The 14,299-nt window shown below is 45.0% G+C and overlaps 1 protein-coding gene across 1 annotated transcript; it reads right to left on the reverse strand.

The window, feature by feature from the left end:
• Positions 1–1,335: 1,335 nt before the first annotated feature.
• LOC143431809 (uncharacterized) lies at positions 1,336–3,776 on the reverse strand. Its single transcript, XM_076908747.1, has 6 exons — positions 3,170–3,776; positions 2,677–3,117; positions 1,880–2,624; positions 1,706–1,784; positions 1,513–1,664; positions 1,336–1,420 (listed from the first exon to the last, which is right to left on the reverse strand). The coding sequence occupies exons 1-6, from the start codon at positions 3,774–3,776 to the stop codon at positions 1,336–1,338; spliced, it is 2,109 nt and encodes a 702-aa protein (XP_076764862.1).
• Positions 3,777–14,299: the final 10,523 nt, after the last annotated feature.

Raw genomic sequence — 14,299 nt, forward strand, 5'->3', positions numbered from 1 at the left:
ATTGTGAAGGAGAAAATATGGAGCATGTTTCAAGTACAACAGGAATTCCTAAAGCTAATGGTCAAATTGAACGTCTTAATAGAACATTCATACTGTTGTCAGCAAAATTAGCTACACCTAAGTCCTGTGAATGATATAAGTATTTGGAAGTAGTTCAACATTGTTTGAAATCAGTAATACATCGAAGTATTTGCACGTCACCGTTTCATCTCCTAATTGGGACACATCCACGACTTAAAGGTGTGGCGGCACTCGCCACTAGAGGGACAGCACCGTTTACACTTTCCTGAAAGTACCCGATGACCCATCCTTTCTAATATATAGAAGTTCTGAACTGTCCCTAATATCCCAGCGTCTAAGGCAGGGCCTGCTAGGTAGCCTTACTGATGAGTCCACTAGCAGGCCCAGGACGAAACGTTCTTCCCCTCTCTTTTCCTTCCTTCTTTCTTCCTACTTCTTTACAGCACAGCAAACCGAAGCAGCGCAGCCGCTTCAACTGGGTTTAAAAAGGTGCGATTCAAAGTGCCTACCTTGATCGGTGGTGATCCTCGTGGGCGTGCCGAACCGGCTGATCCAACCCTCGTAAAATGCCCGCGCCACGGTGGCTGCCTCCTGGTCCCTCAGGGGTATCGCCTCAGGCCAACAGCTGAAGCGGTCGACGCAAGTGAGGCAATACCTGAAACCTTCGGACATTGGTAAGACTACAATGTCTAAATGCACATGCTCGAACCTTCCTGAGGGCGTTGCGAAGTTGCCTGGTGGTGCTTGCACGTGCCGTGTCATCTTGCACCGTTGACATTCCAGGCAACTTCGAGCCCACTCTCGGCAGTCCTTCTTGATGGACGGCCAAACGTAACGCTCCGTTACGAGTTTGACCGTCGCGTTGATTCCGGGATGCGCCAGGCGGTAGACGGCGTTGAAGGCCGCGCGTCTGAATGGTCCAGTGATGTAAGGCCTCATGGTCTCCGTCGATGCGTCACAATAGACGCTGATGCTGGTCCCTGGCAGGGTCACCTTCTTCAGCTGTAGCGTGGTCCCGGTATTGTCGTGCAGGTATGTCTGCAGCTCTTCGTCGCTGCTCTGCGATTGCGCTAGCGCGTCGTAGTCCAACGCTTCCTCTAGCGTTTCCACTCTGGATAGGGCGTCGGGGACGATGTTATCCTTTCCGGCGATGTGACGTATGTCTGTCGTAAACTGGCTTATGAAATCCAGGTAGCGGAATTGCCTGGGTGTGCACTTCTCTGGCTTCTGCCTGAACGCGAACGTAATGGGTTTGTGGTCGGCAAACACCGTGAACGTTCGCGCCATGTTGACGCCTCCACCATGTGGAAATGTTTAATGGCCAGGTAAATTGTCAGCAGCTCTCGGTCGTAAGCCCCGTAATTCTTCTCGGTGGGGCTGAGTTTCTTCGAGAAGAAGGCTAACGGCTCCCAATGATCGCCGTTGCGTTGTTGGAGGACCCCACCAACGGTGAAGTTTGATGCGTCGCAAGTCACAGACGGCACGGCTCACAGAAGCGTGTCCGCCTTAGGATGAGCCAGCAGCGCGGCTTGTGCAAGGCCTCGCTTGCACTCTTCAAAAGCCGCGGCTGCTTCGGGGGTCCAGTTGACCGGCGCCCGACCCTTGACGCCATCGTGTAGCAGGTCGTTCAGGGGCGCCTGCACCTGTGTGGCCCTAGGTGTGAACCTTCTGTAAAAGTAGGTACTTCTGCTGTAGCTGTTTCGCTGTGGTAGGCTGCGGGTATCTCGCGATGGCCTCCACCTTGTCTTCTAACGGCCGAGAATCTTCGCCGTTAACGAGGTAGCCCAAAAACTTAACCTCGGACTTTCCAAAGTGGCATTTCGACGGGTTAACCACCACGCCGTATTGCTTCAGTCACTTAAACAGCTCCTCCAGGTGCTGTCGGTGCTCCTCTTCGGACGATGAGGCGACGAGGATGTCATCGATGTACGCGTAGCAGAAATCCAACCCGCGTAACACCTCGTCGATGAATCGTTGGAAAGTCTGTGCCGCGTTACGTAGTCCGAACGACATGAACGGGAACTCAAACACCCCGAACGGTGTCGTTATCGCGGTCTTATGCACGTCTTCCGCGGCGACGGGAATCTGATTGTATGCGCGCACTAAATCGATGGTAGAGAATATCGTTTTACCATGGAGTGCCTGCGCGAAATCCTCGATGTGCCGCACCGGGTACCTGTCGGGCAGCGTCCGTGCGTTGAGACCCCTGTAATCGCCACAGGGTCTCCATTCATCCTCTCCTTTCTTCGGCATCATGTGCAAGGGAGAAGACCAGCTGCTCTCCGACGGTCGAACGATGCCTAGCTGCATCATGGTCTCAAACTCCTTCTTCGCCGCCTTCAGCCGATCGGGTGCGAGTCGGCGGGGTTTGCTTGTCACTGGCAGCCCCGGTGTCGTGCGGATGTAATGCACGGTCGAATGTGCAGTCTGCGACGGCGATCCCTTTGGCCGAGTTATCTCCGGGAATTTTTGCAGCACTTCGTGGAACATCGAACCGCCATGCACGGTTTTAATGCTCGGGATCGACGAGGCCTGCTTGGTCGTCCAACCGGACACTGATATTGACGTCGTCTGATCCAACAGACGACGATTTCGCACATCGACTAGTAACCCATAATAGTACAAAAAGTCCACACCGATTATGGGTTTTCTCACCTCGGCTACCACAAAACGTCAGGTAAACGCGCGGCGTAGCCCGAGGTCTAAGGTTATTGTTACTGTCCGGTACGTAGGGATCTCCGTCCCGTTCGCCGCGTAGAGAAGGTACTGCGACTTTTCCCGATTGCCACGGGCCATCGCTCTCGGGATTACGCAGAGGTCGGCGCCTGTGTCGACCAAAAATTGCGTTTTCGTCGCGTAGTCCACTACAAATAGACGGCGATTCGTCGGGGCAGCGTCGTCCGCCGTCATTAACGACTGTCCGTGGCGTTTCCCGACGAGTGCCAGTTGCATGGCGGTGTGCAGATATGGGCCTGCGAGCCGAACTTCCAGTGGTAGTAGCACTTGCCTCCGCGTAGCTCGAGACGTCGTCGGGCAGCCGAACCGGATCGCGAACGTCAAGGTGATCTTCCCCGGTCTCCGTCACGTCGCGAAGGTCTTCCCCGGTTCATTTCTCTGCGGAGTGTCGCGATTTCTTCTCGCAGCTGACTAATGCACTCGTGCACCGAGGCGTCAGCGCTACCGCTTCCATGTGTGTTTTCGCCGGCCGCTCCGACGGAGGTGGAAGCTACTGCGATCCTCGCACTGCCGTGGTAGGTCTTGGACACGGCGTCCGCCACTTCCGCAATGCGGTCCAACTCCGCGTCCCGCATCGTGGCGAGAATCTGCTGCAGGCTCGCAGGTAGCTGACCCATCCACAGGGTCTTCAGCACGCTGTCCGATACGGTCGTACCGGCCAGGTTTCGGAGGTGGCGTAGAAATTGCGACGGTCTTCTGTCGCCCATTTCCTCGGACTCTAGGAGGCACCGGGTCTTCTGCTCCTGCGACGAGCTCAACCGACGGATCAGCTCCGTCTTGAGCTTCTGGTATGGCGTGGCGGCAGGTGGATTCATAACAATATCCCTGACCTCCATCGAGTACTGCGTTGGCAACGCACCGAGGATATATCCGTACCTGGTGTGCTTTGTGGTTACTCCTGCGGCCTCGAAACTGCGTTCCGCGATGGTAAACCACATCTCCGGATCTGCGGCGTAAAAATCCAGTAGACGGACGGCCACGCGATCCATGGAGACACCGGAGTGAGATGGTGTAGCCATAATGATGTTATGCACCAAAAATCGTTCCCCACTACTGTTGTATGCTACGACGGATCACTACCGCACTACACGTTCGGTGATCACGTCGGGGTCACCAATAATTGAGGGCAATGTGACGGGAGTAAGTAATCACACTCAACCTTTTTTTGCTCTCAATTTAATACATAACAATCAACAATAACGAAACAACAAGTCTTTAAATGTTGAGGGCGGTGCTACGGCTACGATTCCTTTCACGTCGCTACGCGACTCTAATGAAACGCTAATTGACCTCACAATTCTTAACGAATATGGAGGTTGTTCTAACGAACAGGGTGTCTTAGCCGAACTGTTCTAACCGAACTGTATGCTAGCGTTGTTCTAACCGAACTGTCCGAATCGAACTGTCGCGAGGACAAAAATGTCGTCTCTTAAAAATGCGTATAGAAGAGGATGGGAAATCCCAGAATGAAAAGGATAGATGCACAGACGAGGAGAGTGAACGTAACACTTCAGATGAATGTAAATGCTACACTTCCTTGCTCGGGAGTAGCGTTTGTAGACGTCTACGTTTCGAAGCAATAGAGTTCTAATGCTTCATAAATCGTGATATCGCATCTCATTTTTATGTAACATGACGAGATATAATATTCAATGAAACGCGTTATGTTTACCTCATCAAGACTTCAATGGAATGTAACTCCCACACTTCCTAGTTACGGGATAGCGTTCCTTGATCGCTACGTTTCGAAGGAATGATGTTTTAATGCTTCATAAAACGCGACATCGCTTCTCATTCCCATGATTCATGATAAGATGTAATATCAATGCAACGCGTTATGAATATCTCGACCTACGCATCAAAAGAAAGTAAATACCACACTTCCTTGCTACGGAATAGTGTCTCTAGATGTCTACATATCGCAGCAATATAGTTCTAATGCTTCATAAATCCCGACATCGCTTCCCATTTCTAAGACTTGTCACGTGGTGTCGTCCCAATTCTCGCTTCACCCCCACCCCCCTGCATCGGTTAGCTTAGCTCGCTGATCACCACCCATGCGAGAAGCGCGACGCGGACCATCCCAATAGCTGTATTTACGTGAAGCGTGAAGTACGCGATGGTAGAACATTTTCCCCTCCCTTCACCCCTCCTTCACCACTCTCTCTATCTTACGTATTAGACTGGCGAGCTGATGGAAGTAACGACCCAAAAGACGTCCATTCATCGGATAAGCAGACCGCGGGTTCGCGGAAGGGCTGTGAGTAAAAGGAGGAGACCCTTAAATCCAAGGGATATGATCCAAGGCCCTGCGAAGATATGACCGCTGCCATCGTCCATGGAGACGCATAGGATGCTTTTTGGGTGTGAGAAGAAGAGCGATACACGCTGCAGTTCAAATGATCAGGAGGACCCCCCCCTAGAGACACCCAAGGGGGCGAGAAGAGAAGATCTCCGAAATCCACCGATTGATGCCCCGAACAATATCGAAGCGTATAGCCTACCCCACCAAGGAGCCCTAAGGAGATTCTAGGAGATCCGAAGACCCGCAGCGGATTCATTAAGCGAGCGAGCTAGCAAGCGAACAGATGAGATATATAAACGAGCTATTTTGTGGAGAAAGAGGGAGAATGAGAGAGAGAAAGAGAGAGGAAAAGGAACGAGAATCAGCATCCTGAAACCTGGAAAAGAGAGCGTGAGTCCTTATACGCTAAAGCGTCCCATTTTTTCTGCCGAATTTCTGATAACGTGTATTGTATTTTATATCGTATAACGGGTGGTGATCTCTGGTCATTCGCCGCGTCCCGTGTAAGGCTCAGTAGTTCTTGTTAGTTCAGTAGCCGTGAGTTCAGTATCCCGCGACCCGAATTTGCGTATTCGGCTAGACGTAGTCGAAACAAGGAGCATTTCGAAGTTTCGAGAGTTATTCTGCCCCGGATTTCCCCGGGTTGCGTAGTCCATTAGTTTTTGCAACTTCTCGAATAGCTGACGCCCAAAAACTCCCAGCCTCGCAGCTTCGAAATACCCACTGATTAGGCAATTAATTTGTTCTTTTAATTAAAATTGCTATATACTCCCCTTTTGCGAATTGTAAACGGGAACACCGTCACAAATTACCCTTTTTGCGAATGGTAAACGGGAACACCGTTACAAATTACCCCTTCTTGCGAATAGTAATGCGAAAACCGTCACAGTCTCATGATAGGATGTAACATTCAATGCAACGCGTTGTGTATATGTCGTATATGGCATACGACATATATGTGTATATGTCGTATATGGCATACGTCGTATATGTGGCATGTAAATGCCACAGGTCCGTGCTACGGAATAGCGCTCCTAGATGTTTACGTTTCGAAACAATAGATATTTAATACTTCACTATACGCGACGTCGCATCTCATTTTTATGTCTCATGATAAGATGTAATGTCACGTCTCGGGTTGCGGATAACTGACCGTTGGTCGGAGAGACACAGAGTCACAAACTGTTCGGCTCGCAAAATTGCGTCGAAGTCCGGACTCTTTTTGCTTGTGAAACACGGATTGAAATGACACGGTCGAGAATAAGAAAACGTTGACTTACCTTTGGTGTCTGGATTGCTACTAATATTCAATATCCTTGTTGCAGAAATCGTCGACGGCCCGGATCGTCCTCGGGTATGGTTCCTGCGTACGGGCTGTGATGCGGAATCGTCAACGGGACGATTACCGTGGTAGGCTACTCTCCAATGCGGATCGGCGATGGATGCGGCAGTGCGGGTCGGCTGTCCGGCCGGTGTGCAGCGAAAGAAGAGACGGTGCAGTGATATATGCACGAGTCGACGGTTGCACCAATGTATTTACGCACCTGTGATCGTAAAAAGTTTTTCCTTCCCGCGCGGCGAGTTCGTTTGGATATACCGGAACGGCGCATTAGAGTCGGATTCCAATCGTCCAGATACGGGTCCGCTCTAGTTTACCGGTCCAGGAATATGGATAGTCGACGTGTCTCTTTGCTCTAGTCTCGCTGTGGGTCGGTGCAGCTAAGCGGTGGTCCGGTCTAACTGGTGGATTACCGAGTGTGACTAAAGGTCAGAGCTCGTGAATGATCTCGAAGACACGTGAACTCGTAGAAGACTTCGTAACAAATGAATTTATAATAATAGTAAGACAAGAAATGTTTAGAATAATGAGAATTTTAAGTACTGGCAAAATAAACTATTTTCTAAATAAAACTAAGCTTACACTGTTACTTCCCAATGCTAAAGTTGACTAAGTACTAGGATTCGGTGATATTAGAATATAATTAGTGTTAGAATTAGGAACTTTAATTGAATTAGAGTTTGAGTTGGAATAGTCGAAATCGGTTTAAATTAGAGTTTACAATTGAGTGAGGTCCGCACGCTTGGAGCGGATGACTCGAACTGCACTTTCAGCTCGCGAACCCGTCGCCTCATCGGATCGCGTGGCGCGCGAATCGCGGGGCGCCAGAGTGGGGCGGACGCTCGGCCCGCGGAGTGGAATAGACGGTCGTGGTGGGGCGCGCGCGTTCGGCGTGAGTCACGAGCGTCTGGCGCTCGCTCGGGTGCTTTGCTTATTTCCTACTTCAGTTAAATACGCTCTTAAAATTAGGATTACACATGAGATGCCTTATGCTAGCTTGTGTGTGCTGTGTCATTATTATATGTGTTTAATTATTACAGTTAATTTAATAATTATTAATAATAATAATATTAAATATTATATTAATATTATATTAATTATATAAAATTAATAATAATTATTAATAATTTATAATTAAAACATTAATTATAACAGTATGTAAAGTACGGATACGGGTGCATAACGGCGGGCGACTCTTCGTAGTACGTGGAGTGGTCCTCGTGCGGAGGCTCTGGCTTGCTAGTGCACCAGCTATCTGACAGGTACGCGCCGTGACACGATCGTGTGGTCCAACTCCTTGGTGCGAGGGTGGCTGCCTTAGTACGGCGATCGGTCTGTGTTACCGTGTGTCGGTATGCTCGTCTCTGCAATGGCGGCCGGCGGTGTCTGCGGCTCTGCCGGGGGGTGTAGGAGGTACCGTATGGTTCGGCGGCCGTCACAGTCATATCAATGCAAGTCGTTATGTATATCTTGTTAGGGTTCCAGAACCTGGGTGTCCAAGAAGTACCCATTCCCACCTCCTCGTGGTGGAACCAGGGCGTCGGGCTTGCCCGATGGCTAACTGGGCTCTGGGGCTATCGAATTAAATTGGGACTCGGAGGTCTGGTGCATTATTAATGTGCCCAAGCTAGTCCGAGACACTTTCGTAAAGCAAAATTGAATAAGACTCAGGCTGGCAGTCTGGACCATCAATAAATATGGCCAACCTGATCCATCCTAAATCAAAAAGGGTGAGAGTGAGCGTGTTCGCGTACACGTAGTAAGGTCGCCTCCACGAGGTTCCCCGTGGGTGCCCCGGCGGTTGGGATTCGTCCCCTCCGACGGAGTAGCTGAAGGACTTACCCGCGGAAAAGGCGCCGCTACACATCTGGATTTTCCCTTCGCCCGTTTCAGTGAGGTGGGTGTAACTGGGAGGTAGATGGTAGATTCCGTTTGCGTATACTCGCCTGGGTGAGGAAGCACGCCCGATCACCGTCCTGGTGTAGGGCAAACAATATCTAGTCAACACTTCTAAAGAATGTAAATCCCACACTTCCGAGCTACGGCATAGCGTATCTAGATGTCTACATATCGAAGCAATAGAATCCTAGTGCTTCATAAAACGCGATATCGCATCTCATTTCTATGTCCCATGATAATGTCATGACAAACGCATTCTCAAATAGCCTATACCAACACGCCCACAATCTCGCTAGAGGAAATAAACAAGAGTCACCCGCCTGACGCATCCCGTTTATATTATCATACCCTAATTACAAAGAGCAGGGTTAAGGTCCTACCCCTACACCTGAAAAACATTTCATATAAAAGATCTAGGGATTGTCTAGGTCAATAGTCTTAAAGTTATCATCGGCGTAAATTCTGAAACTCCGCGCTACAAACGGTAATATAAAAAGTTTATATCTTGTGTTAAATAAAGAGTCGAGTGAACAGTTGTTCACTCTCGTTTCATTCTAAGTTATTTCTCTGAATCTTACGTGACAATAACATGTAACATCCAATGGAAAGCGTTATGTAAATCTCGTCTACACTTAAAAAGAATGTAAATGCCACACTTTCTTGCTACGGTATAGCGTTCCTAGATGTCTACGTGTCGAAGCAATACAGCTCTAGTTCTTCGTATAACGTGATATCGCATCTCATTTCTATGTTTCATGATATGATGCAAATCAATGCAACGCGCGATGTATATCTCGTAATCACTTCAAAAGAATGTAAATGCGACACTTCTATACTACGACATTGCGCTTCTAGATGTTTACGTATCAAGGCAATAGAGTTCTAGTGCTTCATGGAAGGCGATACCGCATCTCATTTTTATTTCTCATTATAGGATGTAATATTCAATGTAACGCGTTATATATATCTCGTCTACACTTCGAAGGAATGTAAAAGCCGCACTTCCTTGCGACAGAATCGCGTTTCTGGATGTATACGTATCGGAGAAATAGTGTTCTAATGCATCATAAAACGCGATATCGCACTCCATTTCTGTGTCTCATGATGAGAGGTAATTCAATGCATCGCGTCATGTATATCTGTTCAACACTTCTAAAGAATGTAAATGCCACACTTCCATGCTATGCAATAACGTTTCTAGATGTCTACATATCGAAGCAGTAGGGTTCTAATGCTTTATAGTGCGCGATATCGCATTTCATATCAACAGTTCGAAGTATGAAAGTAGATTTCAATGCTCTATTCATAGGATTATGCTCTTCTGCTTCTACCCTTCAAAATAATGTGAAACCTGCACTTGCTTGCGAAGGCACAGGCTTTCTAGATGTCTTACGCATCAAAGCAATAGAGTTCTAATGCTTCATAGTACGCGTTATCGCTACTCATTTCTATGTATCATGATAAGATGTAATATTCAGTGCAACGAGTGATGTACATCTCGTCTGCCCTTCGAAAGAAAGTAAATTCCGCACATTCTTGCTACTGAATAGCGTTTCTAGATGTCTGCGTATGGAAGCAATAGAGTTCTATTGCTTCATAAAACGCGATATCGCAACTCATTTTAATGTTTCATGATAACATGTAATATTCAATGAATCGCGTCATGTATTTCTCGTCAACACTTCAAAAGAATGTAACTGCTACACCTCCTTTACATGGAATAGCGTTTCCAGATGTCTACGTATCGAAGCAATACAGATCTAATGTTTCATAAAACGCGATATAGCATCTCATTTCTATGTCTCATGATATGATGTAATATTCAATGCAGCTCGTTATGTATATCTCGTCTACACTTCAAAAGAATGTAAATGCCATACTTTCTTGCTATCGACTAGCATTCCTAGATATCTACGTTGCTAAGCAATTGAGTACCAATGCTTCATAAAACGCGTTATATCGTCTCATTTCTTTTTCTCATAATAAGATGTAATATTCAAAGCAAGGCGATATGTGTATCTCGCCAACACCTTAAAAGAATGTAAATGCATCACTTTTTTGCATCGGAATGGCGATTCATCTCATTTCAATATTTCAATCGAAGTAAGGTATAATTTTTAGTGCATAGCATTATTCTTATCCGATTCAACACTTCAGAGGAATGTGAATTCTACAGCACCACGCATCGGGATGGGGCTTCATAGTGCCTAAGTGTCAATGCAATGGAGTTCTAATACATCATGCAACGCCATGGCACATTTCATTATAACATTCCAAAGTAAGTGAGCTGTTATCTTGTATGCATGGCACTATGCTTATCTGATTCTACACATTGTAAAGTTGTGAATTATACGTTTTCATTCAACAGGGTGGCGTTTCACAGTGTCTGCCTGTCAAAACAACAGATATCTAATTCTCCATGCAATGCGATGGCGCATTTCATTTGTTCATAGCAAATTAAGTAAGCTGTAATCTTCTATGCATAATGTAGGAAACTTATTAATGAAAGAGAATTACAAGATTTTGTAAATCATTAGATAGTTCCCTTCAACTGAGATATTACTCCAAACACTGCTAATGAACAACTGCTCTCGCATTCTAGAATATTCCACGCACATAACATTTGAAACTTGAATTATTGATTAGTTTTTACATTAAGATAATATCGTTATCCTTCACTCGGCCGTCCTGCATGAACATTTGTCCCGAATGCCTTCAGTCATGTCGTCTTCGATTTCAGATAAATCAACATTGATTTCGTCGATCCACAATTTCATAGAATCCGCTGACGTAGATGTTTGTAGAGGCAAAATAACCTTTGAAGCGGCTGCGCTGCTTCGGTTTGCTGTGCTGTAAAGAAGTAGGAAGAAAGAAGGAAGGAAAAGAAAGGGGAAGAACGTTTCGTCTTGGGCCTGCTAGTGGACTCATCAGTAAGGCTACCAAGCAGGCCCTGCCTTAGACGCTGGGATATTAGGGACAGTTCAGAACTTCTATATATTGGAAAGGATGAGTCATCGGGTACTTTCAGGAAAGTGTAAACGGTGCTGTCCCTCTAGTGGCGAGTGCCGCCACATCACGTGTTGCATTGATATTACATCTTTTCATAAAACATAGAAGTTGGATGTGCTATCGCGTTTTATGAAGATTGAGAACTCTTTTGCTTCGATACGTAGACATCTAGAAACATTATTCCGTCGCAAGAAATTGTGGTATTATCATTCTTTTGAAGTAATGACGAGATATACATATCGCGCTGCATTAGTATTACAACACTTAATGAGATATAGAAATGAGAAGCGATATCGCGTTATATGAGGAATAAGAACTCTACTGCTTCGATACGTAGATATTTAGAAACGCAATTACGTAGCAAGGAAATGTGGGGATTACATCCTCTTGAAGTATTGACGAGATATACAAAACGCGTTGCAATGAATGTTACATCTTACCATGCGACATAGAAATGACATGCGATATAGCGTTTTAATATGCTCTAGAACACTATTACTTCGATAAGTAGGCATATTGAAACGCTATGCCGCAGCAAGGAAGCGTGGGATTTACTTTCTCTTGAAGTGTTGACGAGATATTCATAACGGGATGCATTGAATTACATCTTGTCATGTTGCATAGAAAACAGGTTCTATGTTGCGTTTTATGAAGCAGTAGATCTCCATTGCTCCGATACGTACACATCTAGAAACGCTGTTCCGTAGCAACGAAGCGCGGCTTTTACATACATCTGAAGTGTAGACGAGGTATACATAACGCGCTGCTTTGAATATTACACCTTATCATGATGCATAGTAGCGAGATGCGATATCGCGTTTTATGATGCAATAGAAATCTATTGGTTCGATACGTAGATATCTGGAAACGATATCTCCTAGCAAGGAAGTTTGCCATTTACATTAATTTGAAGTGTAGACGATGTATACATAGCACTTCGCATTGAATATTATACCTTTTCATTTTACATAGAAATTGAGATGCGATATAACGTTCTAAGAAGCATTAGAACTCTGTTGCTTCGAAACCTAGACATCTGGAAACGCTATTTCCTAGCAGGGAAGTGTGGTATTTACATTCATTTGAAGTGTAGAATAGGTATTCATAACACTTCGCAATGATTGTTATATCTTATCATGAAACATAGAAATGAGATGCGATATCGCGTTTTAAGAAACATTACAACTCTATTGCTTCGATACGTAGATATCTGAAAACGTTATTTCATAGCAGCGAAGTGTCGCATTTACATTCTTTTGAAGTGAATACGAGGTGTACATGACACTTCGCAATGAATATTATATCTTATCATGAAACACAGAAATGAGGTGCGATATCTCGTTTTAAGAAGCAGTAGAACTCTATTGTTTCGATACGTAGACATCTACAAACGCTACTTCCTGGCAAGGAAGTGTCGCATTTACATTCTTTTGAAGTGAAGACGTGGTATACATGATACTTCGCAATGAATATTATATCTTATCATGAAACATAGAAATGAGATGCGATATCTCCTTTTAAGAAGCATTAGAACTCTATTGCTTCGATACGTAGACATCTGAAAACGCTACTTTCTAGCAATGATAGTGTCGCATTTACATTCTTTTGAACTGAATACGGGGTATACAAGACACTTCGCAATGAATATTATATCTTATCATGAAAAATAGAATTGAAAAGCAATATCGCGATTTAAGAAGCAGTAGAACTCTATTGCTTCGATACGTAGATATCTGCAAACACTATTTCCTAGCATGGAAGTGTTGCATTTACATTCTATTGAAGTGAATACGAGGTATACATGTCACTTCGCAATGAATATTATAGCTTATCATGAAACAGAAATGAGATGCGATATCGCGTTTTAAGAAGCAGTAGAACTCTATTGCTTCGATACGTAGATATCTGCAAACCGTATTTCGTAGCAAGGAAGTGTCGCAGTTACATTCTTCCGAAGTGTAGACGAGGTATACATAACACATCGCAATTAGTATTGTATCTTATCATAAAATATAGGAATGAGATGCGATATCGCGTTATCAGAAGCATCAGAACACTATTGCTTCCATACGAAGGCATCTGGAAACTCTATTTCCTAGAAAGGAAGTGTGGCATTTAGATTCTTTTGAAGTGTAGACGAGGTATACGATACACTTCGCAATGAATATTATATCTTATCATGAAACATACAAATGTGATGCGACATCGCGTTTTAAGAAGCATTAGAACTCTATTGCTTCGATACGTAGACTTCTGAAAACGCATTTCCTAGCAAGGAAGTGTCGCATTTACATTCTATTGAAGTGTATACGAGGTATACATAACACTGCACAATGTATATTATATCTCATCATGAATCATAGAAATAAGGTGCGATATCTCGTTTTAAGAAGCATTAGAACTCTATTGCTTCGATACGTAGACATCTACAAACGCTACTTCCTGGCAAGGAAGTGTCGCATTTACATTCTTTTGAAGTGAAGACGTGGTATACATGATACTTCGCAATGAATATTATATCTTATCATGAAACATAGAAATGAGATGCGATATCTCCTTTTAAGAAGCATTAGAACTCTATTGCTTCGATACGTAGACATCTGAAAACGCTACTTTCTAGCAATGATAGTGTCGCATTTACATTCTTTTGAACTGAATACGGGGTATACAAGACACTTCGCAATGAATATTATATCTTATCATGAAAAATAGAATTGAAAAGCAATATCGCGATTTAAGAAGCATTAGAAATCTCTTGCTACGATACGTAGACATCTGCAAACGCTATTTCCTAGCAAGGATGTGTCGCATTTACATTCTGTTGAAGTGAATACGAGGTATACATGTCACTTCGCAATGAATATTATAGCTTATCATGAAACAGAAATGAGATGCGATATCGCGTTTTAAGAAGCAGTAGAACTCTATTGCTTCGATACGTAGATATCTGCAAACCGTATTTCGTAGCAAGGAAGTGACGCAGTTACATT

The sequence above is a fragment of the Xylocopa sonorina genome, unplaced genomic scaffold, assembly GCF_050948175.1.
Source record: "Xylocopa sonorina isolate GNS202 unplaced genomic scaffold, iyXylSono1_principal scaffold0014, whole genome shotgun sequence".
In the NCBI taxonomy this organism is placed as follows: Eukaryota; Metazoa; Arthropoda; class Insecta; order Hymenoptera; family Apidae; genus Xylocopa; species Xylocopa sonorina.